This window comes from Micromesistius poutassou (assembly GCF_964030765.1).
Source record: "Micromesistius poutassou genome assembly, chromosome: 20".
Lineage (NCBI taxonomy): Eukaryota > Metazoa > Chordata > Actinopteri > Gadiformes > Gadidae > Micromesistius > Micromesistius poutassou.
In genome coordinates, this window is record NC_140290.1 from 13,888,153 (window position 1) to 13,908,206 (window position 20,054).

The window sequence follows — 20,054 nt, forward strand, 5'->3', positions numbered from 1 at the left end:
TTATACATTCACTACGGGAAGTCGGGAGCTCGGCGTGCATCGTCACTTCCGCTCTGGGTCGGAGGTTAGTGGCAATGGCGGCGTTAGCGATGGACGAGTCTGTGTCCGAGAAAGATGCGATTGCAGAGGGATTGCTTGACCTATTGAAGCCGTCTGTGCAGCAGCTCGATTTACATGTACACTCCATGAGGTAATATTTTGCTTTTGTTATTTCATATTCAATCGTAAAACCTGTGTCAATTGCTGACAATGCATGTGTACATGTCTAACTGGAGACTTACTGTTTACATTTGTTGTAATACAATAATACCATACAAATAATAATAAATAACATTAAATAAATAACATAACCATCGTCGATACTACAAATACTATCAAGACGGGGGCAGTCTCTAGCCGTGTTTGTGACACAACACTGGTTTAAAGCTGGATGTACGGTTCTGTGTACATCTGTTTTGGTGGTGTCATGGGATGTACGGCTTTTTTTTTTTTTATCAAGCGCGCGTGCGTTAAGTCACATGGGCGAATTAAGCCGCACGCGCGCTTCAATTAAATCGCACTCACGTCCGCTTTAGTAATTCGCACATGCGGTTTACAGATCGTATACGATATAATACTGCTGTTTTATTTTCGGCTGTATAAAACTATTCCCTGTTGTCTTAACAAGACGTTTGTGAAGTCCCATGCAAACATTTGAAGATATTTTCAGCATAACAAACGTTTTGATGACTTTTCAAGTGTTAGATGTGCGTTTTATTTTCGTAATCTCGTTAATGTCCTTAATATCGTTGGCAGTGATTAATCTAGACGCTGCTATCCCTGGAACCACGCAGCTTGCATGTTGTTTAAATAATTGTTTGTAAGTCGATTTGAGCTGGAATGTTGTGTCATTTGATGATGAAAACTGATGATGAAAAAACAATCGAAAGGTTAATTTTATAAATACTATTTTTGTTTAAGAAGAGAATATGAATACAGCTATAAAAATGTATTCTTATTTGGGACGACTAGGCCAACGTGTTTTGAGTGTCTATGACCCCAATGTTGATCATTTGATTAGCCTTTTAGAATGATTTTATCTGTCTTTAATTTATTGATTGTACAGCTCAGAAGACTACACAATAACCATAAATTAATATTCAGACCAGCCCTACAGCAAAGTTAATTTGTATAATAGCTGCTGGATTATTGAACACAGTCTTCACCTTTTAAAGTACAATCTTAAATATAGGATAGGCCATTTGTTTTAGAAGCATTTTGTCATATTTGCTGAATTTCTTTTCACATACTAAAAGCAATCCCAAAATCAAATGCTTTGACAAAAAAAAAAAAGGAACAAATATGAAAACATATCACTTCAGTCATATCACTCAGCCCAATGAAATGATTGGATGGCCAGTTTGTCTACCTACATGTGCATTGCGAATGACTGGATTCTTTCACAATGCTAGGCAGACCTATTGCTATAGCTATCGAGTTAGTCAGTTGAGTTGAGGGGCGGGGCTTTGTAGGGAGGCCTGAAGGGAGAGGTGTGATTTTTTTTTTTTTCGGTTGGATACTTTTTTCTTATGTTTGGATTTAACGTCCTTATCACTTCTTCAACTGACTAACTTAAGTTTTGTATGATTCGTGTTATTTGACTAAACAATTCATATTTTTATATTTTCAGAGAGAGCCAGGTGGAGTTGCGGGAGCACATTGACAATCTGGCCTCAGGTGAAAAACTTTTAGAATGTTGAAGAAGCCATGGGGAAGAAAGTTGTTTAAAGTTGACTTTCATGAGTAAAAAAGCTAATTTCTGTGATTGTGGCTCTCTTATGTTCACTATAATGCTACCTATATAAGTAAATGTATTTAGACAAGAACATGATCAACATGATCACAACAGGATCAACCAATACATTTGATGAAACCAATTTTTCCAAATATTATACATATTTGCATTAAGTCTAGATAAAGCTGGTGAAATATGAAACATCTGAATTGGTTGTTAAGACAAAACAAAGCAGATTTTCTGGATATTTCTTATGCCTTTGACAACATGTCCAGTTAAGTGGAGGACTATCCCCTCACCTCCCCGACAGATGGGTTAGGGACCCGTCTGTAATCTGGGATGCTTTGAGTAAGATCCTCAATCTCCATACTGTAGCCCCCTTGAGAAACAGTTGATTGCTTTGAATTGGTGACAGACATACAGTAGGCTACTCAAGTTGAGTACTTACCTTGAGTCAAGCCAAATGCACTTTTGGGGTGCAGAATGAAAGTTTTCTGCACCCCAGCCGCCATAACTAGTCTATTTTGTATTTTGTTGTTGCATGAATATCTGTTTTTTGCAGAGCTTGGCCGAATAAATGAGCACCAGAAGGTTGCACTAGACCTTGACCCGTATGTGAAGAAACTGCTTAACGCAAGACGCAGAGTTGTGCTGGTAAACAACATACTGCAAAATGCCCAGGTGAGGGTTAATATAGCTATGGATGTTTGGATATTGGAATGATATATCTCTCTTTACACCTGTTAAATATTGTGACGTTACAATTTAGACATGGGCTCAAAGATCCCCACTTGATATCTGTACAAAAACATACCGGTTTATGGTTTCCTCAAAGAATGGTTATAGTGGCAATGGTATACATTTACTTTTAGGGCATTTAGCCGACGCTTTTATCCAAAGAGACTTACAATAAGTACATTTGTCAGAAGGAGAAACAATATATCGCTGCCGGTACAGTAAGGATGTTCATAGAGCGAACTGCCAAGCACTAGCTAGGATAAGACGCTACACAGTGCTAAGTGCTATTTTTTAAGTGGAATGACGTACAACATACAATAAGTGCGTACATTTAGTGCCAGGACGTACAACATGCAATAAGTGCGTAAGAGGGGGGGCTGGCTGTGTAGAGCCTAGGTGAACTCTGAACAAGTGAGTCTTGAGTCTTTTGTGGAAGCTGGTTGTAGTGGCAATGGTATACCAGTTTATATTTAATTTTAGTGCATTTAGCGGACACTTTTATCCAAAGCGGCTTACAATAAGTATGTGTAATGTACACCAGTTTACATTGCTTTGAATGATGTCATGAAGCATGCACCTGGTTTCGTACTCGGATCAAAGGTATATATCTGTGTGTATTCATTATATGTAATATCTTGGTCTTCCCTCCCAGGAACGACTGAGACGACTGAACCATAATGTAGCCAAGGAGACCGCACGACGGAAGACGATGCTGGAGGCATCGGGAGCATTCACCACACGTTCATCCAGCAAACCATGAACCGGGCTCTTGATTTAATTTACAGTCATATATTAGACCTGTTCAATTTTTTTTTACTTTGTTATACAAAACCTTTTCGTAATCTACTGTGTTCAGTGATTTATTTCTTAATTAATGTGTAATGCTTTCACAATGTTGTATTGCAGTAGATGTACTGCGGAAATTACTAGTGTCTGTAGCGTAAGCAAAATACGTCTTTCAGTCTCTAACAAACTTAATAGACTATGCTTGTGAATGTTTTAACATGTATTTTCAATATCAATTTCTAACATCACATAAATGTATTACTATTAAGAGGCTGTATAGGCCATATGTCATACTTTATCTCATGTATACCGCTGAAATGCTCTGACTTACACATTGAATGCTCTCATCGTACTAGCCTACTGAAAGTCCTCCTTATCAAATATTGCATAACTTTGATTCTTTTTTTGTTGCTAGCAGGGCAGTGTTGTTGAGCATGAGTGTTAAGCATTGTTGTACACACACACACTTCACTGGTGTCACTTAATGACAAAGTTACGCAGACCGTGAACACAAAGAATGTGATCTGATTCACAACAGAATGTTCAGAAACTGGTTGGAGGAGAATGGCACAGATGTGTGTGTGTACCCCTCGTACAGATGGGTGCGGATTTGACGGATCAAGGATGCCCGTTCGTGCTAGATAAAGATAACCCTATCGGTGAGAGACAAAGGAAACGCAAGATGAAATGCCCACAAAGACGCGTGCCTGAGATCTGCAATTTCTCTATTTAAGCTCAGCTCGGCCGGATAGAAGCACCTCTCTGGAAAATGTGAAATATAAGGGATGTACAATATATTATATAGCCTACAATAAATTAAGTACTGCAGGCCTATACCCAATTTATTAAATGTCTCTAAAACAACAAATTGTCTGTCTGAAACAAACCAAATATATAAAATGTCTCAAACAAATCAATCAAATGTGATGATAGGCAATAATATAAAATGAAGTACAATAAGGGTGTGTGCACTGGTAAAAATAAAAAAAATAGGTTCCTACAGGCTTATTTCAAGCACATCCTTTTTAGCAGGCACCCATAGTTGAACTGGGGACCTCTTGATCTGCAGCCACTGAGCTATACTATACCTACTTAAATTTTTTTTTTTTTTCAAACCAGTACTTTTAACGCAAACAAAATAGTACCATTGCTCAGATTCTTAAGTTTAATATAAGTGGAATAGATGCCTAGGGTTTTATTTCAAGCGGAAGCTTTGTAAGGGGCACCCCGAGTTGAACGGGTGCCCTCTTGATCTGCAGTCAAATGCTCTGCCACTGAGCTATACCCCCTTTACGCTATACCTACTTAACTTTACATGCTCACCTTTTCTTTTTTCAAACCAGAAGAGTACTTTTAACGTGAAGAAAATAGTGCCATTGCGCAGATTTTTAGAAAAGGCAGTGTAGTGTAAAGGGGGTGTAGCTCAGTGGCAGAGCATTTGACTGCAGATCAAGAGGTCTCCAGTTCAACTGTTGGTGCCCCCTAAAAAGGATGTGCTTGAAATAAACCTCTGGGCATGTATTCCACTTAGATTAAACTTAAAAATCTGAACGATGCCACTCCTTTGTTTGTGTTGAAATTACTCTTCTGGTTTGAAAAGAGAACAGGTGAGCATGTAAAGTTAATAAGGTACAGTGTAAAGGGGGTATAGCTCAGTAGCAGAGCATTTGACTGCAGATCAAGAGGTCCCCAGTTCAACTCTGGGTGCCCCCTAAAAAGGATGTGCTTGAAATAAACCTCTATGCATGTATTCCACTTATATTAAACTTAAAAATCAGAGCAATGGCACTGCTTTGTTTAGGTTGAAATTACTCTTCTGGTTTGAAAAAATAGCAGGTGAGCATGTAAAGTTGGTATAGTGTAAAGGGGGTATAGCTCAGTGGCAGAGCATTTGACTGCAGATCAAGAGGTCCCCAGTTCAACTCTGGGTGCCCCCTAAAAAGGATGTGCTTGAAATAAACCACTAGGCATCCATACTACTTATATTAAACTTAGAAATCTGAGCAATGGCACTACTTTGTTTGTGTTGAAATTACTCTTCTGGTTTGAAAAAGGAACAGGTGAGCATGTAAAGTTGGTATAGTGTAAAGGGGGTATAGCTCAGTGGCAGAGCATTTGACTGCAGATCAAGAGGTCCCCAGTTCAACTCTGGGTGCCCCCTAAAAAGGATGTGCTTGAAATAATCATCTATGCATGGCTTCCACTTATATTAAACTTAAAAACCAGAGCAATGGCACTGCTTTGTTTGTGTTAAAATTACTCTTCTGGTTTGAAAAAAGTACAGGTGAGCATGTAAAGTTAGTATAGTGTAAAGGGGGTATAGCTCAGTGGCAGAGCATTTGACTGCAGATCAAGAGGTCCCCAGTTCAACTCCGGGTGCCCCCTAAAAAGGATGTGCTTGAAATGAACCACTAGGCATCCATACTACTTATATTAAACTTAGAAAACTGAGCAATGGCACTACTTTGTTTGAGTTTAAATTACTCTTCTGGTTTGAAAAAATAACAGGTGAGCATGTAAAGTTGGTATAGTGTAAAGGGGGTATAGCTCAGTGGCAGAGCATTTGACTGCAGATCAAGAGGTCCCCAGTTCAACTCTGGGTGCCCCCTAAAAAGGATGTGCTTGAAATAAACCACTAGGCATCCATACTACTTATATTAAACTTAGAAAACTGAGCAATGGCACTACTTTGTTTGAGTTGAAATTACTCTTCTGGTTTGAAAAAAGAACAGGTGAACATGTAAAGTTGGTATAGTGTAAAGGGGGTATAGCTCAGTGGCAGAGCATTTGACTGCAGATCAAGAGGTCCCCAGTTCAACTCTGGGTGCCCCCTGAAAAGGATGTGCTTGAAATAAACATCTATGCATGTATTCTACTTATATTAAACTTAAAAATCAGAGCAATGGCAGTATTTTGTTTGCGTTGAAATTACTCTTCTGGTTTGAAAAAAGAGCAGGTGAGCATGTAAAGTTAGTATAGTGTAAAGGGGGTATAGCTCAGTGGCAGAGCATTTGACTGCAGATCAAGAGGTCCCCAGTTCAACTCTGGGTGCCCCCTAAAAAGGATGTGCTTGAAATAAACCACTAGGCATCCATACTACTTATATTAAACTTAGAAAACTGAGCAATGGCACTACTTTGTTTGAGTTTAAATTACTCTTCTGGTTTGAAAAAATAACAGGTGAGCATGTAAAGTTGGTATAGTGTAAAGGGGGTATAGCTCAGTGGCAGAGCATTTGACTGCAGATCAAGAGGTCCCCAGTTCAACTCTGGGTGCCCCCTGAAAAGGATGTGCTTGAAATAAACATCTATGCATGTATACTACTTAGATTAAACTTAAAAATCAGAGCAATGGCAGTATTTTGTTTGCGTTGAAATTACTCTTCTGGTTTGAAAAAAGAGCAGGTGAGCATGTAAAGTTAGTATCGTGTAAAGGGGGTATAGCTCAGTGGCAGAGCATTTGACTGCAGATCAAGAGGTCCCCAGTTCAACTCTGGGTGCCCCCTAAAAAGGATGTGCTTGAAATAAACCTCTATGCATGTATTCCACTTATATTAAACTTAAAAATCAGAGCAATGGCACTGCTTTGTTTGTGTTAAAATTACTCTTCTGGTTTGAAAAAAGAACAGGTGAGCATGTAAAGGGGGTATAGCTCAGTGGCAGAGCATTTGACTGCAGATCAAGAGGTCCCCAGTTCAATTCTGGGTGCCCCCTAAAAAGGATGTGCTTGAAATAAACCACTAGGCATCAATACTACTCATATTAAACTTAGAAATCTGAGCAATGGCACAAATTTGATTGAGTTGAAATTACTCTTCTGGTTTGAAAAAAGAACAGGTGAGCATGTAAAGTTGGTATAGTGTAAAGGGGGTATAGCTCAGTGGCAGAGCATTTGACTGCAGATCAAGAGGTCCCCAGTTCAACTCTGGGTGCCCCCTGAAAAGGATGTGCTTGAAATAAGCATCTATCCATGTATTCTACTTAGATTAAACTTAAAAATCAGAGCAATGGCAGTATTTTGTTTGCGTTGAAATTACTCTTCTGGTTTGAAAAAAGAGCAGGTGAGCATGTAAAGTTGGTATAGTGTAAAGGGGGTATAGCTCAGTGGCAGAGCATTTGACTGCAGATCAAGAGGTCCCCAGTTCAACTCTGGGTGCCCCCTAAAAAGGATGTGCTTGAAATAAACCTCTATGCATGTATTCCACTTATATTAAACTTAAAAATCAGAGCAATGGCACTGCTTTGTTTGTGTTAAAATTACTCTTCTGGTTTGAAAAAAGAACAGGTGAGCATGTAAAGTTGGTATCGTGTAAAGGGGGTATAGCTCAGTGGCAGAGCATTTGACTGCAGATCAAGAGGTCCCCAGTTCAACTCTGGGTGCCCCCTAAAAAGGATGTGCTTGAAATAAACCACTAGGCATCTATACTACTCATATTAAACTTAGAAATCTGAGCAATGGCACAATTTTGATTGTGTCAAAATGACTCTTCTGGTTTGAAAAAAGAACAGGTGAGCATGTAAAGTTAGTATAGTGTAAAGGGGGTATAGCTCAGTGGCAGAGCATTTGACTGCAGATCAAGAGGTCCCCAGTTCAACTCTGGGTGCCCCCTTAAAAGGATGTGCTTGAAATAAACCACTAGGCATCCATACTACTTATATTAAACTTAGAAAACTGAGCAATGGCACTACTTTGTTTGCGTTGAAATTACTCTTCTAGTTTGAAAAAAGAACAGGTGAGCATGTAAAGTTGGTATAGTGTAAAGGGGGTATAGCTCAGTGGCAGAGCATTTGACTGCAGATCAAGAGGTCCCCAGTTCAACTCTGGGTGCCCCCTAAAAAGGATGTGCTTGAAATAATCATCTATGCATGGCTTCCACTTATATTAAACTTAAAAACCAGAGCAATGGCACTGCTTTGTTTGTGTTAAAATTACTCTTCTGGTTTGAAAAAAGTACAGGTGAGCATGTAAAGTTAGTATAGTGTAAAGGGGGTATAGCTCAGTGGCAGAGCATTTGACTGCAGATCAAGAGGTCCCCAGTTCAACTCTGGGTGCCCCCTAAAAAGGATGTGCTTGAAATAAACCACTAGGCATCCATACTACTTATATTAAACTTAGAAAACTGAGCAATGGCACTACTTTGTTTGAGTTTAAATTACTCTTCTGGTTTGAAAAAATAACAGGTGAGCATGTAAAGTTGGTATCATGTAAAGGGGGTATAGCTCAGTGGCAGAGCATTTGACTGCAGATCAAGAGGTCCCCAGTTCAACTCTGGGTGCCCCCTAAAAAGGATGTGCTTGAAATAAACCACTAGGCATCCATACTACTTATATTAAACTTAGAAAACTGAGCAATGGCACTACTTTGTTTGAGTTTAAATTACTCTTCTGGTTTGAAAAAATAACAGGTGAGCATGTAAAGTTGGTATCGTGTAAAGGGGGTATAGCTCAGTGGCAGAGCATTTGACTGCAGATCAAGAGGTCCCCAGTTCAACTCTGGGTGCCCCCTAAAAAGGATGTGCTTGAAATAATCATCTATGCATGGCTTCCACCTATATTAAACTTAAAAACCAGAGCGATGGCACTGCTTTGTTTGTGTTAAAATTACTCTTCTGGTTTGAAAAAAGTACAGGTGAGCATGTAAAGTTAGTATAGTGTAAAGGGGGTATAGCTCAGTGGCAGAGCATTTGACTGCAGATCAAGAGGTCCCCAGTTCAACTCTGGGTGCCCCCTAAAAAGGATGTGCTTGAAATGAACCACTAGGCATCCATACTACTTATATTAAACTTAGAAAACTGAGCAATGGCACTACTTTGTTTGAGTTTAAATTAATCTTCTGGTTTGAAAAAAGAGCAGGTGAGCATGTAAAGTTAGTATAGTGTAAAGGGGGTATAGCTCAGTGGCAGAGCATTTGACTGCAGATCAAGAGGTCCCCAGTTCAACTCTGGGTGCCCCCTAAAAAGGATGTGCTTGAAATAAACCACTAGGCATCCATACTACTTATATTAAACTTAGAAAACTGAGCAATGGCACTACTTTGTTTGAGTTGAAATTACTCTTCTGGTTTGAAAAAAGAACAGGTGAGCATGTAAAGTTGGTATCGTGTAAAGGGGGTATAGCTCAGTGGCAGAGCATTTGACTGCAGATCAAGAGGTCCCCAGTTCAACTCTGGGTGCCCCCTAAAAAGGATGTGCTTGAAATAATCATCTATGCATGGCTTCCACTTATATTAAACTTAAAAACCAGAGCAATGGCACTGCTTTGTTTGTGTTAAAATTACTCTTCTGGTTTGAAAAAAGTACAGGTGAGCATGTAAAGTTAGTATAGTGTAAAGGGGGTATAGCTCAGTGGCAGAGCATTTGACTGCAGATCAAGAGGTCCCCAGTTCAACTCTGGGTGCCCCCTAAAAAGGATGTGCTTGAAATGAACCACTAGGCATCCATACTACTTATATTAAACTTAGAAAACTGAGCAATGGCACTACTTTGTTTGAGTTTAAATTAATCTTCTGGTTTGAAAAAATAACAGGTGAGCATGTAAAGTTGGTATAGTGTAAAGGGGGAATAGCTCAGTGGCAGAGCATTTGACTGCAGATCAAGAGGTCCCCAGTTCAACTCTGGGTGCCCCCTAAAAAGGATGTGCTTGAAATAAACCACTAGGCATCCATACTACTTATATTAAACTTAGAAAACTGAGCAATGGCACTACTTTGTTTGAGTTGAAATTACTCTTCTGGTTTGAAAAAAGAACAGGTGAACATGTAAAGTTGGTATAGTGTAAAGGGGGTATAGCTCAGTGGCAGAGCATTTGACTGCAGATCAAGAGGTCCCCAGTTCAACTCTGGGTGCCCCCTGAAAAGGATGTGCTTGAAATAAACATCTATGCATGTATTCTACTTATATTAAACTTAAAAATCAGAGCAATGGCAGTATTTTGTTTGCGTTGAAATTACTCTTCTGGTTTGAAAAAAGAGCAGGTGAGCATGTAAAGTTAGTATAGTGTAAAGGGGGTATAGCTCAGTGGCAGAGCATTTGACTGCAGATCAAGAGGTCCCCAGTTCAACTCTGGGTGCCCCCTAAAAAGGATGTGCTTGAAATAAACCACTAGGCATCCATACTACTTATATTAAACTTAGAAAACTGAGCAATGGCACTACTTTGTTTGAGTTGAAATTACTCTTCTGGTTTGAAAAAAGTACAGGTGAGCATGTAAAGTTAGTATAGTGTAAAGGGGGTATAGCTCAGTGGCAGAGCATTTGACTGCAGATCAAGAGGTCCCCAGTTCAACTCTGGGTGCCCCCTAAAAAGGATGTGCTTGAAATAAACCACTAGGCATCCATACTACTTATATTAAACTTAGAAAACTGAGCAATGGCACTACTTTGTTTGAGTTGAAATTACTCTTCTGGTTTGAAAAAAGAACAGGTGAGCATGTAAAGTTGGTATCGTGTAAAGGGGGTATAGCTCAGTGGCAGAGCATTTGACTGCAGATCAAGAGGTCCCCAGTTCAACTCTGGGTGCCCCCTAAAAAGGATGTGCTTGAAATAATCATCTATGCATGGCTTCCACTTATATTAAACTTAAAAACCAGAGCAATGGCACTGCTTTGTTTGTGTTAAAATTACTCTTCTGGTTTGAAAAAAGTACAGGTGAGCATGTAAAGTTAGTATAGTGTAAAGGGGGTATAGCTCAGTGGCAGAGCATTTGACTGCAGATCAAGAGGTCCCCAGTTCAACTCTGGGTGCCCCCTAAAAAGTATGTGCTTGAAATGAACCACTAGGCATCCATACTACTTATATTAAACTTAGAAAGCTGAGCAATGGCACTACTTTCTTTGAGTTTAAATTAATCTTCTGGTTTGAAAAAATAACAGGTGAGCATGTAAAGTTGGTATAGTGTAAAGGGGGTATAGCTCAGTGGCAGAGCATTTGACTGCAGATCAAGAGGTCCCCAGTTCAACTCTGGGTGCCCCCTAAAAAGGATGTGCTTGAAATAAACCACTAGGCATCCATACTACTTATATTAAACTTAGAAAACTGAGCAATGGCACTACTTTGTTTGAGTTGAAGTTACTCTTCTGGTTTGAAAAAAGAACAGGTGAACATGTAAAGTTGGTATAGTGTAAAGGGGGTATAGCTCAGTGGCAGAGCATTTGACTGCAGATCAAGAGGTCCCCAGTTCAACTCTGGGTGCCCCCTAAAAAGGATGTGCTTGAAATAAACCACTAGGCATCCATACTACTTATATTAAACTTAGAAAACTGAGCAATGGCACTACTTTGTTTGAGTTTAAATTACTCTTCTGGTTTGAAAAAATAACAGGTGAGCATGTAAAGTTGGTATAGTGTAAAGGGGGTATAGCTCAGTGGCAGAGCATTTGACTGCAGATCAAGAGGTCCCCAGTTCAACTCTGGGTGCCCCCTGAAAAGGATGTGCTTGAAATAAACATCTATGCATGTATTCTACTTAGATTAAACTTAAAAATCAGAGCAATGGCAGTATTTTGTTTGCGTTGAAATTACTCTTCTGGTTTGAAAAAAGAGCAGGTGAGCATGTAAAGTTAGTATCGTGTAAAGGGGGTATAGCTCAGTGGCAGAGCATTTGACTGCAGATCAAGAGGTCCCCAGTTCAACTCTGGGTGCCCCCTAAAAAGGATGTGCTTGAAATAAACCTCTATGCATGTATTCCACTTATATTAAACTTAAAAATCAGAGCAATGGCACTGCTTTGTTTGTGTTAAAATTACTCTTCTGGTTTGAAAAAAGAACAGGTGAGCATGTAAAGGGGGTATAGCTCAGTGGCAGAGCATTTGACTGCAGATCAAGAGGTCCCCAGTTCAACTCTGGGTGCCCCCTAAAAAGGATGTGCTTGAAATAAACCACTAGGCATCTATACTACTCATATTAAACTTAGAAATCTGAGCAATGGCACAATTTTGATTGAGTTGAAATTACTCTTCTGGTTTGAAAAAAGAACAGGTGAGCATGTAAAGTTGGTATAGTGTAAAGGGGGTATAGCTCAGTGGCAGAGCATTTGACTGCAGATCAAGAGGTCCCCAGTTCAACTCTGGGTGCCCCCTGAAAAGGATGTGCTTGAAATAAGCATCTATCCATGTATTCTACTTAGATTAAACTTAAAAATCAGAGCAATGGCAGTATTTTGTTTGCGTTGAAATTACTCTTCTGGTTTGAAAAAAGAGCAGGTGAGCATGTAAAGTTGGTATAGTGTAAAGAGGGTATAGCTCAGTGGCAGAGCATTTGACTGCAGATCAAGAGGTCCCCAGTTCAACTCTGGGTGCCCCCTAAAAAGGATGTGCTTGAAATAAACCTCTATGCATGTATTCCACTTATATTAAACTTAAAAATCAGAGCAATGGCACTGCTTTGTTTGTGTTAAAATTACTCTTCTGGTTTGAAAAAAGAACAGGTGAGCATGTAAAGTTGGTATCGTGTAAAGGGGGTATAGCTCAGTGGCAGAGCATTTGACTGCAGATCAAGAGGTCCCCAGTTCAACTCTGGGTGCCCCCTAAAAAGGATGTGCTTGAAATAAACCACTAGGCATCTATACTACTCATATTAAACTTAGAAATCTGAGCAATGGCACAATTTTGATTGAGTTGAAATTACTCTTCTGGTTTGAAAAAAGAACAGGTGAGCATGTAAAGTTGGTATAGTGTAAAGGGGGTATAGCTCAGTGGCAGAGCATTTGACTGCAGATCAAGAGGTCCCCAGTTCAACTCTGGGTGCCCCCTGAAAAGGATGTGCTTGAAATAAGCATCTATCCATGTATTCTACTTAGATTAAACTTAAAAATCAGAGCAATGGCAGTATTTTGTTTGCGTTGAAATTACTCTTCTGGTTTGAAAAAAGAGCAGGTGAGCATGTAAAGTTGGTATAGTGTAAAGGGGGTATAGCTCAGTGGCAGAGCATTTGACTGCAGATCAAGAGGTCCCCAGTTCAACTCTGGGTGCCCCATAAAAAGGATGTGCTTGAAATAAACCTCTATGCATGTATTCCACTTATATTAAACTTAAAAATCAGAGCAATGGCACTGCTTTGTTTGTGTTAAAATTACTCTTCTGGTTTGAAAAAAGAACAGGTGAGCATGTAAAGTTGGTATCGTATAAAGGGGGTATAGCTCAGTGGCAGAGCATTTGACTGCAGATCAAGAGGTCCCCAGTTCAACTCTGGGTGCCCCCTAAAAAGGATGTGCTTGAAATAAACCACTAGGCATCTATACTACTCATATTAAACTTAGAAATCTGAGCAATGGCACAATTTTGATTGTGTCAAAATGACTCTTCTGGTTTGAAAAAAGAACAGGTGAGCATGTAAAGTTAGTATAGTGTAAAGGGGGTATAGCTCAGTGGCAGAGCATTTGACTGCAGATCAAGAGGTCCCCAGTTCAACTCTGGGTGCCCCCTTAAAAGGATGTGCTTGAAATAAACCACTAGGCATCCATACTACTTATATTAAACTTAGAAAACTGAGCAATGGCACTACTTTGTTTGCGTTGAAATTACTCTTCTAGTTTGAAAAAAGAACAGGTGAGCATGTAAAGTCGGTATAGTGTAAAGGGGGTATAGCTCAGTGGCAGAGCATTTAACTGCAGATCAAGAGGTCCCCAGTTCAACTCTGGGTGCCCCCTAAAAAGGATGTGCTTGAAATAATCATCTATGCATGGCTTCCACTTATATTAAACTTAAAAACCAGAGCAATGGCACTGCTTTGTTTGTGTTAAAATTACTCTTCTGGTTTGAAAAAAGTACAGGTGAGCATGTAAAGTTAGTATAGTGTAAAGGGGGTATAGCTCAGTGGCAGAGCATTTGACTGCAGATCAAGAGGTCCCCAGTTCAACTCTGGGTGCCCCCTAAAAAGGATGTGCTTGTAATATACCACTAGGCATCCATACTACTTATATTAAACTTAGAAAACTGAGCAATGGCACTACTTTGTTTGAGTTTAAATTACTCTTCTGGTTTGAAAAAATAACAGGTGAGCATGTAAAGTTGGTATAGTGTAAAGGGGGTATAGCTCAGTGGCAGAGCATTTGACTGCAGATCAAGAGGTCCCCAGTTCAACTCTGGGTGCCCCCTAAAAAGGATGTGCTTGAAATAAACCACTAGGCATCCATACTACTTATATTAAACTTAGAAAACTGAGCAATGGCACTACTTTGTTTGAGATGAAATTACTCTTCTGGTTTGAAAAAAGTACAGGTGAGCATGTAAAGTTAGTATAGTGTAAAGGGGGTATAGCTCAGTGGCAGAGCATTTGACTGCAGATCAAGAGGTCCCCAGTTCAACTCTGGGTGCCCCCTAAAAAGGATGTGCTTGAAATAAACCACTAGGCATCCATACTACTTATATTAAACTTAGAAAACTGAGCAATGGCACTACTTTGTTTGAGTTGAAATTACTCTTCTGGTTTGAAAAAAGAACAGGTGAGCATGTAAAGTTGGTATCGTGTAAAGGGGGTATAGCTCAGTGGCAGAGCATTTGACTGCAGATCAAGAGGTCCCCAGTTCAACTCTGGGTGCCCCCTAAAAAGGATGTGCTTGAAATAAACCTCTATGCATGTATTCCACTTATATTAAACTTAAAAATCAGAGCAATGGCACTGCTTTGTTTGTGTTAAAATTACTCTTCTGGTTTGAAAAAAGAACAGGTGAGCATGTAAAGTTGGTATCGTATAAAGGGGGTATAGCTCAGTGGCAGAGCATTTGACTGCAGATCAAGAGGTCCCCAGTTCAACTCTGGGTGCCCCCTAAAAAGGATGTGCTTGAAATAAACCACTAGGCATCTATACTACTCATATTAAACTTAGAAATCTGAGCAATGGCACAATTTTGATTGTGTCAAAATGACTCTTCTGGTTTGAAAAAAGAACAGGTGAGCATGTAAAGTTAGTATAGTGTAAAGGGGGTATAGCTCAGTGGCAGAGCATTTGACTGCAGATCAAGAGGTCCCCAGTTCAACTCTGGGTGCCCCCTTAAAAGGATGTGCTTGAAATAAACCACTAGGCATCCATACTACTTATATTAAACTTAGAAAACTGAGCAATGGCACTACTTTGTTTGCGTTGAAATTACTCTTCTAGTTTGAAAAAAGAACAGGTGAGCATGTAAAGTCGGTATAGTGTAAAGGGGGTATAGCTCAGTGGCAGAGCATTTAACTGCAGATCAAGAGGTCCCCAGTTCAACTCTGGGTGCCCCCTAAAAAGGATGTGCTTGAAATAATCATCTATGCATGGCTTCCACTTATATTAAACTTAAAAACCAGAGCAATGGCACTGCTTTGTTTGTGTTAAAATTACTCTTCTGGTTTGAAAAAAGTACAGGTGAGCATGTAAAGTTAGTATAGTGTAAAGGGGGTATAGCTCAGTGGCAGAGCATTTGACTGCAGATCAAGAGGTCCCCAGTTCAACTCTGGGTGCCCCCTAAAAAGGATGTGCTTGTAATATACCACTAGGCATCCATACTACTTATATTAAACTTAGAAAACTGAGCAATGGCACTACTTTGTTTGAGTTTAAATTACTCTTCTGGTTTGAAAAAATAACAGGTGAGCATGTAAAGTTGGTATAGTGTAAAGGGGGTATAGCTCAGTGGCAGAGCATTTGACTGCAGATCAAGAGGTCCCCAGTTCAACTCTGGGTGCCCCCTAAAAAGGATGTGCTTGAAATAAACCACTAGGCATCCATACTACTTATATTAAACTTAGAAAACTGAGCAATGGCACTACTTTGTTTGAGATGAAATTACTCTTCTGGTTTGAAAAAAGTACAGGTGAGCATGTAAAGTTAGTATAGTGTAAAGGGGGTATAGCTCAGTGGCAGAGCATTTGACTGCAGATCAAGAGGTCCCCAGTTCAACTCTGGGTGCCCCCTAAAAAGGATGTGCTTGAAATAAACCACTAGGCATCCATACTACTTATATTAAACTTAGAAAACTGAGCAATGGCACTACTTTGTTTGAGTTGAAATTACTCTTCTGGTTTGAAAAAAGAACAGGTGAGCATGTAAAGTTGGTATCGTGTAAAGGGGGTATAGCTCAGTGGCAGAGCATTTGACTGCAGATCAAGAGGTCCCCAGTTCAACTCTGGGTGCCCCCTAAAAAGGATGTGCTTGAAATAAACCTCTATGCATGTATTCCACTTATATTAAACTTAAAAATCAGAGCAATGGCACTGCTTTGTTTGTGTTAAAATTACTCTTCTGGTTTGAAAAAAGAACAGGTGAGCATGTAAAGGGGGTATAGCTCAGTGGCAGAGCATTTGACTGCAGATCAAGAGGTCCCCAGTTCAACTCTGGGTGCCCCCTAAAAAGGATGTGCTTGAAATAAACCACTAGGCATCTGTACTACTCATATTAAACTTAGAAATCTGAGCAATGGCACAAATTTGATTGAGTTGAAATTACTCTTCTGGTTTGAAAAAAGAACAGGTGAGCATGTAAAGTTGGTATAGTGTAAAGGGGGTATAGCTCAGTGGCAGAGCATTTGACTGCAGATCAAGAGGTCCCCAGTTCAACTCTGGGTGCCCCCTGAAAAGGATGTGCTTGAAATAAACATCTATGCATGTATTCTACTTAGACTAAACTTAAAAATCAGAGCAGTGGCAGTATTTTGTTTGCGTTGAAATTACTCTTCTGGTTTGAAAAAAGAGCAGGTGAGCATGTAAAGTTGGTATAGTGTAAAGGGGGTATAGCTCAGTGGCAGAGCATTTGACTGCAGATCAAGAGGTCCCCAGTTCAACTCTGGGTGCCCCCTAAAAAGGATGTGCTTGAAATAAACCTCTATGCATGTATTCCACTTATATTAAACTTAAAAATCAGAGCAATGGCACTGCTTTGTTTGTGTTAAAATTACTCTTCTGGTTTGAAAAAAGTACAGGTGAGCATGTAAAGTTAGTATAGTGTAAAGGGGGTATAGCTCAGTGGCAGAGCATTTGACTGCAGATCAAGAGGTCCCCAGTTCAACTCTGGGTGCCCCCTAAAAAGGATGTGCTTGAAATAATCATCTATGCATGGATTCCACTTATATTAAACTTAAAAGTCAGAGCAATGACACTGCTTTGTTTGTGTTAAAATTACTCTTCTGGTTTAAAAAAAGAACAGGTGAGCATGTAAAGTTTGTATAGTGTAAAAGGGGGTATAGCTCAGTGGCAGAGCATTTGACTGCAGATTAAGAGGTCCCCAGTTCAACTCTGGGTGCCCCTAAAAAGGATGTGCTTGAAATAATCATCTATGCATGGCATCCACTTATATTAAACTTAAAAATCAGAGCAATGACACTGCTTTGTTTGTGTTAAAATTACTCTTCTGGTTTGAAAAGAGAACAGGTGAGCATGTAAAGTTAGTATAGTGTAAAGGGGGTATAGCTCAGTGGCAGAGCATTTGACTGCAGATCAAGAGGTCCCCAGTTCAACTCTGGGTGCCCCCTAAAAAGGATGTGCTTGAAATAATCATCTATGCATGGCTTCCACTTATATTAAACTTAAAAACCAGAGCAATGGCACTGCTTTGTTTGTGTTAAAATTACTCTTCTGGTTTGAAAAAAGTACAGGTGAGCATGTAAAGTTAGTATAGTGTAAAGGGGGTATAGCTCAGTGGCAGAGCATTTGACTGCAGATCAAGAGGTCCCCAGTTCAACTCTGGGTGCCCCCTAAAAAGGATGTCCTTGAAATAAACCACTAGGCATCCATACTACTTATATTAAACTTAGAAAACTGAGCAATGGCACTACTTTGTTTGAGTTTAAATTACTCTTCTGGTTTGAAAAAATAACAGGTGAGCATGTAAAGTTGGTATAGTGTAAAGGGGGTATAGCTCAGTGGCAGAGCATTTGACTGCAGATCAAGAGGTCCCCAGTTCAACTCTGGGTGCCCCCTAAAAAGGATGTGCTTGAAATAAACCACTAGGCATCCATACTACTTATATTAAACTTAGAAAACTGAGCAATGGCACTACTTTGTGTGAGTTGAAATTACTCTTCTGGTTTGAAAAAAGAACAGGTGAGCATGTAAAGTTGGTATAGTGTAAAGGGGGTATAGCTCAGTGGCAGAGCATTTGACTGCAGATCAAGAGGTCCCCAGTTCAACTCTGGGTGCCCCCTGAAAAGGATGTGCTTGAAATAAACATCTATGCATGTATTCTACTTAGATTAAACTTAAAAATCAGAGCAATGGCAGTATTTTGTTTGCGTTGAAATTACTCTTCTGGTTTGAAAAAAGAGCAGGTGAGCATGTAAAGTTGGTATAGTGTAAAGGGGGTATAGCTCAGTGGCAGAGCATTTGACTGCAGATCAAGAGGTCCCCAGTTCAACTCTGGGTGCCCCCTAAAAAGGATGTGCTTGAAATAAACCTCTATGCATGTAATCTACTTATATTAAACTTAAAAATCAGAGCAATGGCAGTATTTTGTTTGCGTTGAAATTACTCTTCTGGTTTGAAAAAAGAGCAGGTGAGCATGTAAAGTTGGTGTAGTGTAAAGGGGGTATAGCTCAGTGGCAGAGCATTTGACTGCAGATCAAGAGGTCCCCAGTTCAACTCTGGGTGCCCCCTAAAAAGGATGCGCTTGAAATAATCATCTATGCATGGCTTCCACTTATATTAAACTTAAAAACCAGAGCAATGGCACTGCTTTGTTTGTGTTAAAATTACTCTTCTGGTTTGAAAAAAGTACAGGTGAGCATGTAAAGTTAGTATAGTGTAAAGGGGGTATAGCTCAGTGGCAGAGCATTTGACTGCAGATCAAGAGGTCCCCAGTTCAACTCTGGGTGCCCCCTAAAAAGGATGTGCTTGAAATAAACCACTAGGCATCCATACTACTTATATTAAACTTAGAAAACTGAGCAATGGCACTACTTTGTTTGAGTTGAAATTACTCTTCTGGTTTGAAAAAAGAACAGGTGAGCATGTAAAGTTGGTATAGTGTAAAGGGGGTATAGCTCAGTGGCAGAGCATTTGACTGCAGATCAAGAGGTCCCCAGTTCAACTCTGGGTGCCCCCTAAAAAGGATGTGCTTGAAATAAACCTCTATGCATGTAATCTACTTATATTAAACTTAAAAATCAGAGCAATGGCAGTATTTTGTTTGCGTTGAAATTACTCTTCTGGTTTGAAAAAAGAGCAGGTGAGCATGTAAAGTTGGTGTAGTGTAAAGGGGGTATAGCTCAGTGGCAGAGCATTTGACTGCAGATCAAGAGGTCCCCAGTTCAACTCTGGGTGCCCCCTAAAAAGGATGTGCTTGAAATAATCATCTATGCATGGCTTCCACTTATATTAAACTTAAAAACCAGAGCAATGGCAGTATTTTGTTTGCGTTGAAATTACTCTTCTGGTTTGAAAAAAGAGCAGGTGAGCATGTAAAGTTGGTGTAGTGTAAAGGGGGTATAGCTCAGTGGCAGAGCATTTGACTGCAGATCAAGAGGTCCCCAGTTCAACTCTGGGTGCCCCCTAAAAAGGATGTGCTTGAAATAATCATCTATGCATGGCTTCCACTTATATTAAACTTAAAAACCAGAGCAATGGCACTGCTTTGTTTGTGTTAAAATTACTCTTCTGGTTTGAAAAAAGTACAGGTGAGCATGTAAAGTTAGTATAGTGTAAAGGGGGTATAGCTCAGTGGCAGAGCATTTGACTGCAGATCAAGAGGTCCCCAGTTCAACTCTGGGTGCCCCCTAAAAAGGATGTGCTTGAAATAAACCACTAGGCATCCATACTACTTATATTAAACTTAGAAAACTGAGCAATGGCACTACTTTG

At 39.8% G+C, this 20,054-nt stretch overlaps 1 protein-coding gene and 69 non-coding genes across 70 annotated transcripts; 69 read left to right on the plus strand and 1 right to left on the minus strand.

Moving 5' to 3' along the window:
- The first annotated feature begins 63 nt into the window (after positions 1-63).
- On the plus strand, positions 64-4,233 carry snapin (SNAP associated protein). The gene is made up of 4 exons (XM_084485191.1): positions 64-190; positions 1,670-1,716; positions 2,337-2,455; positions 3,165-4,233. Exons 1-4 carry the CDS (start codon positions 75-77, stop codon positions 3,270-3,272), a joined length of 390 nt encoding a protein of 129 aa, XP_084341317.1. The 5' UTR covers positions 64-74; the 3' UTR covers positions 3,273-4,233.
- A 282-nt stretch (positions 4,234-4,515) lies between these two features.
- On the minus strand, positions 4,516-4,587 carry AC3HAE_035734 (transfer RNA cysteine (anticodon GCA)). Its single transcript has one exon. It is a non-coding gene; the product is annotated as a tRNA-Cys (tRNA).
- Positions 4,588-4,939: 352 nt separating this feature from the next.
- AC3HAE_035855 (transfer RNA cysteine (anticodon GCA)) lies at positions 4,940-5,011 on the plus strand. The gene has a single exon. It is a non-coding gene; the product is annotated as a tRNA-Cys (tRNA).
- Positions 5,012-5,163: 152 nt separating this feature from the next.
- On the plus strand, positions 5,164-5,235 carry AC3HAE_035856 (transfer RNA cysteine (anticodon GCA)). Its single transcript has one exon. It is a non-coding gene; the product is annotated as a tRNA-Cys (tRNA).
- A 152-nt stretch (positions 5,236-5,387) lies between these two features.
- AC3HAE_035857 (transfer RNA cysteine (anticodon GCA)) lies at positions 5,388-5,459 on the plus strand. The gene has a single exon. It is a non-coding gene; the product is annotated as a tRNA-Cys (tRNA).
- A 152-nt stretch (positions 5,460-5,611) lies between these two features.
- Positions 5,612-5,683, plus strand: AC3HAE_035858 (transfer RNA cysteine (anticodon GCA)). Its single transcript has one exon. It is a non-coding gene; the product is annotated as a tRNA-Cys (tRNA).
- Positions 5,684-5,835: 152 nt separating this feature from the next.
- AC3HAE_035859 (transfer RNA cysteine (anticodon GCA)) lies at positions 5,836-5,907 on the plus strand. Its single transcript has one exon. It is a non-coding gene; the product is annotated as a tRNA-Cys (tRNA).
- A 152-nt stretch (positions 5,908-6,059) lies between these two features.
- On the plus strand, positions 6,060-6,131 carry AC3HAE_035861 (transfer RNA cysteine (anticodon GCA)). Its single transcript has one exon. It is a non-coding gene; the product is annotated as a tRNA-Cys (tRNA).
- Positions 6,132-6,283: 152 nt separating this feature from the next.
- Positions 6,284-6,355, plus strand: AC3HAE_035862 (transfer RNA cysteine (anticodon GCA)). The gene has a single exon. It is a non-coding gene; the product is annotated as a tRNA-Cys (tRNA).
- A 152-nt stretch (positions 6,356-6,507) lies between these two features.
- AC3HAE_035863 (transfer RNA cysteine (anticodon GCA)) lies at positions 6,508-6,579 on the plus strand. Its single transcript has one exon. It is a non-coding gene; the product is annotated as a tRNA-Cys (tRNA).
- Positions 6,580-6,731: 152 nt separating this feature from the next.
- On the plus strand, positions 6,732-6,803 carry AC3HAE_035865 (transfer RNA cysteine (anticodon GCA)). Its single transcript has one exon. It is a non-coding gene; the product is annotated as a tRNA-Cys (tRNA).
- A 136-nt stretch (positions 6,804-6,939) lies between these two features.
- On the plus strand, positions 6,940-7,011 carry AC3HAE_035866 (transfer RNA cysteine (anticodon GCA)). Its single transcript has one exon. It is a non-coding gene; the product is annotated as a tRNA-Cys (tRNA).
- A 152-nt stretch (positions 7,012-7,163) lies between these two features.
- Positions 7,164-7,235, plus strand: AC3HAE_035867 (transfer RNA cysteine (anticodon GCA)). The gene has a single exon. It is a non-coding gene; the product is annotated as a tRNA-Cys (tRNA).
- A 152-nt stretch (positions 7,236-7,387) lies between these two features.
- AC3HAE_035868 (transfer RNA cysteine (anticodon GCA)) lies at positions 7,388-7,459 on the plus strand. The gene has a single exon. It is a non-coding gene; the product is annotated as a tRNA-Cys (tRNA).
- Positions 7,460-7,611: 152 nt separating this feature from the next.
- Positions 7,612-7,683, plus strand: AC3HAE_035869 (transfer RNA cysteine (anticodon GCA)). Its single transcript has one exon. It is a non-coding gene; the product is annotated as a tRNA-Cys (tRNA).
- Positions 7,684-7,835: 152 nt separating this feature from the next.
- Positions 7,836-7,907, plus strand: AC3HAE_035870 (transfer RNA cysteine (anticodon GCA)). Its single transcript has one exon. It is a non-coding gene; the product is annotated as a tRNA-Cys (tRNA).
- A 152-nt stretch (positions 7,908-8,059) lies between these two features.
- On the plus strand, positions 8,060-8,131 carry AC3HAE_035872 (transfer RNA cysteine (anticodon GCA)). Its single transcript has one exon. It is a non-coding gene; the product is annotated as a tRNA-Cys (tRNA).
- Positions 8,132-8,283: 152 nt separating this feature from the next.
- On the plus strand, positions 8,284-8,355 carry AC3HAE_035873 (transfer RNA cysteine (anticodon GCA)). The gene has a single exon. It is a non-coding gene; the product is annotated as a tRNA-Cys (tRNA).
- A 152-nt stretch (positions 8,356-8,507) lies between these two features.
- On the plus strand, positions 8,508-8,579 carry AC3HAE_035874 (transfer RNA cysteine (anticodon GCA)). Its single transcript has one exon. It is a non-coding gene; the product is annotated as a tRNA-Cys (tRNA).
- A 152-nt stretch (positions 8,580-8,731) lies between these two features.
- On the plus strand, positions 8,732-8,803 carry AC3HAE_035875 (transfer RNA cysteine (anticodon GCA)). The gene has a single exon. It is a non-coding gene; the product is annotated as a tRNA-Cys (tRNA).
- A 152-nt stretch (positions 8,804-8,955) lies between these two features.
- On the plus strand, positions 8,956-9,027 carry AC3HAE_035877 (transfer RNA cysteine (anticodon GCA)). Its single transcript has one exon. It is a non-coding gene; the product is annotated as a tRNA-Cys (tRNA).
- Positions 9,028-9,179: 152 nt separating this feature from the next.
- On the plus strand, positions 9,180-9,251 carry AC3HAE_035878 (transfer RNA cysteine (anticodon GCA)). The gene has a single exon. It is a non-coding gene; the product is annotated as a tRNA-Cys (tRNA).
- Positions 9,252-9,403: 152 nt separating this feature from the next.
- On the plus strand, positions 9,404-9,475 carry AC3HAE_035879 (transfer RNA cysteine (anticodon GCA)). The gene has a single exon. It is a non-coding gene; the product is annotated as a tRNA-Cys (tRNA).
- Positions 9,476-9,627: 152 nt separating this feature from the next.
- AC3HAE_035880 (transfer RNA cysteine (anticodon GCA)) lies at positions 9,628-9,699 on the plus strand. Its single transcript has one exon. It is a non-coding gene; the product is annotated as a tRNA-Cys (tRNA).
- A 152-nt stretch (positions 9,700-9,851) lies between these two features.
- AC3HAE_035881 (transfer RNA cysteine (anticodon GCA)) lies at positions 9,852-9,923 on the plus strand. The gene has a single exon. It is a non-coding gene; the product is annotated as a tRNA-Cys (tRNA).
- A 152-nt stretch (positions 9,924-10,075) lies between these two features.
- Positions 10,076-10,147, plus strand: AC3HAE_035883 (transfer RNA cysteine (anticodon GCA)). Its single transcript has one exon. It is a non-coding gene; the product is annotated as a tRNA-Cys (tRNA).
- A 152-nt stretch (positions 10,148-10,299) lies between these two features.
- Positions 10,300-10,371, plus strand: AC3HAE_035884 (transfer RNA cysteine (anticodon GCA)). The gene has a single exon. It is a non-coding gene; the product is annotated as a tRNA-Cys (tRNA).
- A 152-nt stretch (positions 10,372-10,523) lies between these two features.
- Positions 10,524-10,595, plus strand: AC3HAE_035885 (transfer RNA cysteine (anticodon GCA)). Its single transcript has one exon. It is a non-coding gene; the product is annotated as a tRNA-Cys (tRNA).
- A 152-nt stretch (positions 10,596-10,747) lies between these two features.
- AC3HAE_035886 (transfer RNA cysteine (anticodon GCA)) lies at positions 10,748-10,819 on the plus strand. Its single transcript has one exon. It is a non-coding gene; the product is annotated as a tRNA-Cys (tRNA).
- A 152-nt stretch (positions 10,820-10,971) lies between these two features.
- AC3HAE_035887 (transfer RNA cysteine (anticodon GCA)) lies at positions 10,972-11,043 on the plus strand. Its single transcript has one exon. It is a non-coding gene; the product is annotated as a tRNA-Cys (tRNA).
- A 152-nt stretch (positions 11,044-11,195) lies between these two features.
- AC3HAE_035889 (transfer RNA cysteine (anticodon GCA)) lies at positions 11,196-11,267 on the plus strand. The gene has a single exon. It is a non-coding gene; the product is annotated as a tRNA-Cys (tRNA).
- Positions 11,268-11,419: 152 nt separating this feature from the next.
- AC3HAE_035890 (transfer RNA cysteine (anticodon GCA)) lies at positions 11,420-11,491 on the plus strand. The gene has a single exon. It is a non-coding gene; the product is annotated as a tRNA-Cys (tRNA).
- A 152-nt stretch (positions 11,492-11,643) lies between these two features.
- On the plus strand, positions 11,644-11,715 carry AC3HAE_035891 (transfer RNA cysteine (anticodon GCA)). The gene has a single exon. It is a non-coding gene; the product is annotated as a tRNA-Cys (tRNA).
- A 152-nt stretch (positions 11,716-11,867) lies between these two features.
- On the plus strand, positions 11,868-11,939 carry AC3HAE_035892 (transfer RNA cysteine (anticodon GCA)). Its single transcript has one exon. It is a non-coding gene; the product is annotated as a tRNA-Cys (tRNA).
- Positions 11,940-12,075: 136 nt separating this feature from the next.
- Positions 12,076-12,147, plus strand: AC3HAE_035894 (transfer RNA cysteine (anticodon GCA)). Its single transcript has one exon. It is a non-coding gene; the product is annotated as a tRNA-Cys (tRNA).
- A 152-nt stretch (positions 12,148-12,299) lies between these two features.
- On the plus strand, positions 12,300-12,371 carry AC3HAE_035895 (transfer RNA cysteine (anticodon GCA)). The gene has a single exon. It is a non-coding gene; the product is annotated as a tRNA-Cys (tRNA).
- A 152-nt stretch (positions 12,372-12,523) lies between these two features.
- Positions 12,524-12,595, plus strand: AC3HAE_035896 (transfer RNA cysteine (anticodon GCA)). The gene has a single exon. It is a non-coding gene; the product is annotated as a tRNA-Cys (tRNA).
- A 152-nt stretch (positions 12,596-12,747) lies between these two features.
- Positions 12,748-12,819, plus strand: AC3HAE_035897 (transfer RNA cysteine (anticodon GCA)). Its single transcript has one exon. It is a non-coding gene; the product is annotated as a tRNA-Cys (tRNA).
- A 152-nt stretch (positions 12,820-12,971) lies between these two features.
- On the plus strand, positions 12,972-13,043 carry AC3HAE_035898 (transfer RNA cysteine (anticodon GCA)). The gene has a single exon. It is a non-coding gene; the product is annotated as a tRNA-Cys (tRNA).
- A 152-nt stretch (positions 13,044-13,195) lies between these two features.
- AC3HAE_035899 (transfer RNA cysteine (anticodon GCA)) lies at positions 13,196-13,267 on the plus strand. The gene has a single exon. It is a non-coding gene; the product is annotated as a tRNA-Cys (tRNA).
- Positions 13,268-13,419: 152 nt separating this feature from the next.
- Positions 13,420-13,491, plus strand: AC3HAE_035901 (transfer RNA cysteine (anticodon GCA)). The gene has a single exon. It is a non-coding gene; the product is annotated as a tRNA-Cys (tRNA).
- A 152-nt stretch (positions 13,492-13,643) lies between these two features.
- Positions 13,644-13,715, plus strand: AC3HAE_035902 (transfer RNA cysteine (anticodon GCA)). The gene has a single exon. It is a non-coding gene; the product is annotated as a tRNA-Cys (tRNA).
- Positions 13,716-13,867: 152 nt separating this feature from the next.
- Positions 13,868-13,939, plus strand: AC3HAE_035903 (transfer RNA cysteine (anticodon GCA)). Its single transcript has one exon. It is a non-coding gene; the product is annotated as a tRNA-Cys (tRNA).
- A 152-nt stretch (positions 13,940-14,091) lies between these two features.
- On the plus strand, positions 14,092-14,163 carry AC3HAE_035905 (transfer RNA cysteine (anticodon GCA)). The gene has a single exon. It is a non-coding gene; the product is annotated as a tRNA-Cys (tRNA).
- Positions 14,164-14,315: 152 nt separating this feature from the next.
- Positions 14,316-14,387, plus strand: AC3HAE_035906 (transfer RNA cysteine (anticodon GCA)). Its single transcript has one exon. It is a non-coding gene; the product is annotated as a tRNA-Cys (tRNA).
- A 152-nt stretch (positions 14,388-14,539) lies between these two features.
- On the plus strand, positions 14,540-14,611 carry AC3HAE_035907 (transfer RNA cysteine (anticodon GCA)). Its single transcript has one exon. It is a non-coding gene; the product is annotated as a tRNA-Cys (tRNA).
- Positions 14,612-14,763: 152 nt separating this feature from the next.
- On the plus strand, positions 14,764-14,835 carry AC3HAE_035908 (transfer RNA cysteine (anticodon GCA)). The gene has a single exon. It is a non-coding gene; the product is annotated as a tRNA-Cys (tRNA).
- Positions 14,836-14,987: 152 nt separating this feature from the next.
- AC3HAE_035909 (transfer RNA cysteine (anticodon GCA)) lies at positions 14,988-15,059 on the plus strand. Its single transcript has one exon. It is a non-coding gene; the product is annotated as a tRNA-Cys (tRNA).
- Positions 15,060-15,211: 152 nt separating this feature from the next.
- Positions 15,212-15,283, plus strand: AC3HAE_035910 (transfer RNA cysteine (anticodon GCA)). The gene has a single exon. It is a non-coding gene; the product is annotated as a tRNA-Cys (tRNA).
- Positions 15,284-15,435: 152 nt separating this feature from the next.
- Positions 15,436-15,507, plus strand: AC3HAE_035911 (transfer RNA cysteine (anticodon GCA)). The gene has a single exon. It is a non-coding gene; the product is annotated as a tRNA-Cys (tRNA).
- Positions 15,508-15,659: 152 nt separating this feature from the next.
- Positions 15,660-15,731, plus strand: AC3HAE_035913 (transfer RNA cysteine (anticodon GCA)). The gene has a single exon. It is a non-coding gene; the product is annotated as a tRNA-Cys (tRNA).
- A 152-nt stretch (positions 15,732-15,883) lies between these two features.
- AC3HAE_035914 (transfer RNA cysteine (anticodon GCA)) lies at positions 15,884-15,955 on the plus strand. Its single transcript has one exon. It is a non-coding gene; the product is annotated as a tRNA-Cys (tRNA).
- A 152-nt stretch (positions 15,956-16,107) lies between these two features.
- Positions 16,108-16,179, plus strand: AC3HAE_035917 (transfer RNA cysteine (anticodon GCA)). The gene has a single exon. It is a non-coding gene; the product is annotated as a tRNA-Cys (tRNA).
- Positions 16,180-16,331: 152 nt separating this feature from the next.
- On the plus strand, positions 16,332-16,403 carry AC3HAE_035918 (transfer RNA cysteine (anticodon GCA)). The gene has a single exon. It is a non-coding gene; the product is annotated as a tRNA-Cys (tRNA).
- Positions 16,404-16,539: 136 nt separating this feature from the next.
- Positions 16,540-16,611, plus strand: AC3HAE_035919 (transfer RNA cysteine (anticodon GCA)). The gene has a single exon. It is a non-coding gene; the product is annotated as a tRNA-Cys (tRNA).
- Positions 16,612-16,763: 152 nt separating this feature from the next.
- AC3HAE_035920 (transfer RNA cysteine (anticodon GCA)) lies at positions 16,764-16,835 on the plus strand. The gene has a single exon. It is a non-coding gene; the product is annotated as a tRNA-Cys (tRNA).
- A 152-nt stretch (positions 16,836-16,987) lies between these two features.
- AC3HAE_035921 (transfer RNA cysteine (anticodon GCA)) lies at positions 16,988-17,059 on the plus strand. Its single transcript has one exon. It is a non-coding gene; the product is annotated as a tRNA-Cys (tRNA).
- A 152-nt stretch (positions 17,060-17,211) lies between these two features.
- Positions 17,212-17,283, plus strand: AC3HAE_035922 (transfer RNA cysteine (anticodon GCA)). Its single transcript has one exon. It is a non-coding gene; the product is annotated as a tRNA-Cys (tRNA).
- Positions 17,284-17,436: 153 nt separating this feature from the next.
- Positions 17,437-17,508, plus strand: AC3HAE_035923 (transfer RNA cysteine (anticodon GCA)). Its single transcript has one exon. It is a non-coding gene; the product is annotated as a tRNA-Cys (tRNA).
- A 151-nt stretch (positions 17,509-17,659) lies between these two features.
- On the plus strand, positions 17,660-17,731 carry AC3HAE_035924 (transfer RNA cysteine (anticodon GCA)). The gene has a single exon. It is a non-coding gene; the product is annotated as a tRNA-Cys (tRNA).
- A 152-nt stretch (positions 17,732-17,883) lies between these two features.
- AC3HAE_035926 (transfer RNA cysteine (anticodon GCA)) lies at positions 17,884-17,955 on the plus strand. The gene has a single exon. It is a non-coding gene; the product is annotated as a tRNA-Cys (tRNA).
- Positions 17,956-18,107: 152 nt separating this feature from the next.
- AC3HAE_035928 (transfer RNA cysteine (anticodon GCA)) lies at positions 18,108-18,179 on the plus strand. The gene has a single exon. It is a non-coding gene; the product is annotated as a tRNA-Cys (tRNA).
- Positions 18,180-18,331: 152 nt separating this feature from the next.
- Positions 18,332-18,403, plus strand: AC3HAE_035929 (transfer RNA cysteine (anticodon GCA)). Its single transcript has one exon. It is a non-coding gene; the product is annotated as a tRNA-Cys (tRNA).
- Positions 18,404-18,555: 152 nt separating this feature from the next.
- On the plus strand, positions 18,556-18,627 carry AC3HAE_035930 (transfer RNA cysteine (anticodon GCA)). The gene has a single exon. It is a non-coding gene; the product is annotated as a tRNA-Cys (tRNA).
- A 152-nt stretch (positions 18,628-18,779) lies between these two features.
- AC3HAE_035931 (transfer RNA cysteine (anticodon GCA)) lies at positions 18,780-18,851 on the plus strand. The gene has a single exon. It is a non-coding gene; the product is annotated as a tRNA-Cys (tRNA).
- Positions 18,852-19,003: 152 nt separating this feature from the next.
- AC3HAE_035932 (transfer RNA cysteine (anticodon GCA)) lies at positions 19,004-19,075 on the plus strand. Its single transcript has one exon. It is a non-coding gene; the product is annotated as a tRNA-Cys (tRNA).
- A 152-nt stretch (positions 19,076-19,227) lies between these two features.
- On the plus strand, positions 19,228-19,299 carry AC3HAE_035933 (transfer RNA cysteine (anticodon GCA)). The gene has a single exon. It is a non-coding gene; the product is annotated as a tRNA-Cys (tRNA).
- Positions 19,300-19,451: 152 nt separating this feature from the next.
- On the plus strand, positions 19,452-19,523 carry AC3HAE_035934 (transfer RNA cysteine (anticodon GCA)). Its single transcript has one exon. It is a non-coding gene; the product is annotated as a tRNA-Cys (tRNA).
- A 152-nt stretch (positions 19,524-19,675) lies between these two features.
- AC3HAE_035935 (transfer RNA cysteine (anticodon GCA)) lies at positions 19,676-19,747 on the plus strand. Its single transcript has one exon. It is a non-coding gene; the product is annotated as a tRNA-Cys (tRNA).
- Positions 19,748-19,899: 152 nt separating this feature from the next.
- Positions 19,900-19,971, plus strand: AC3HAE_035936 (transfer RNA cysteine (anticodon GCA)). The gene has a single exon. It is a non-coding gene; the product is annotated as a tRNA-Cys (tRNA).
- The last annotated feature ends 83 nt before the right edge of the window (positions 19,972-20,054 follow it).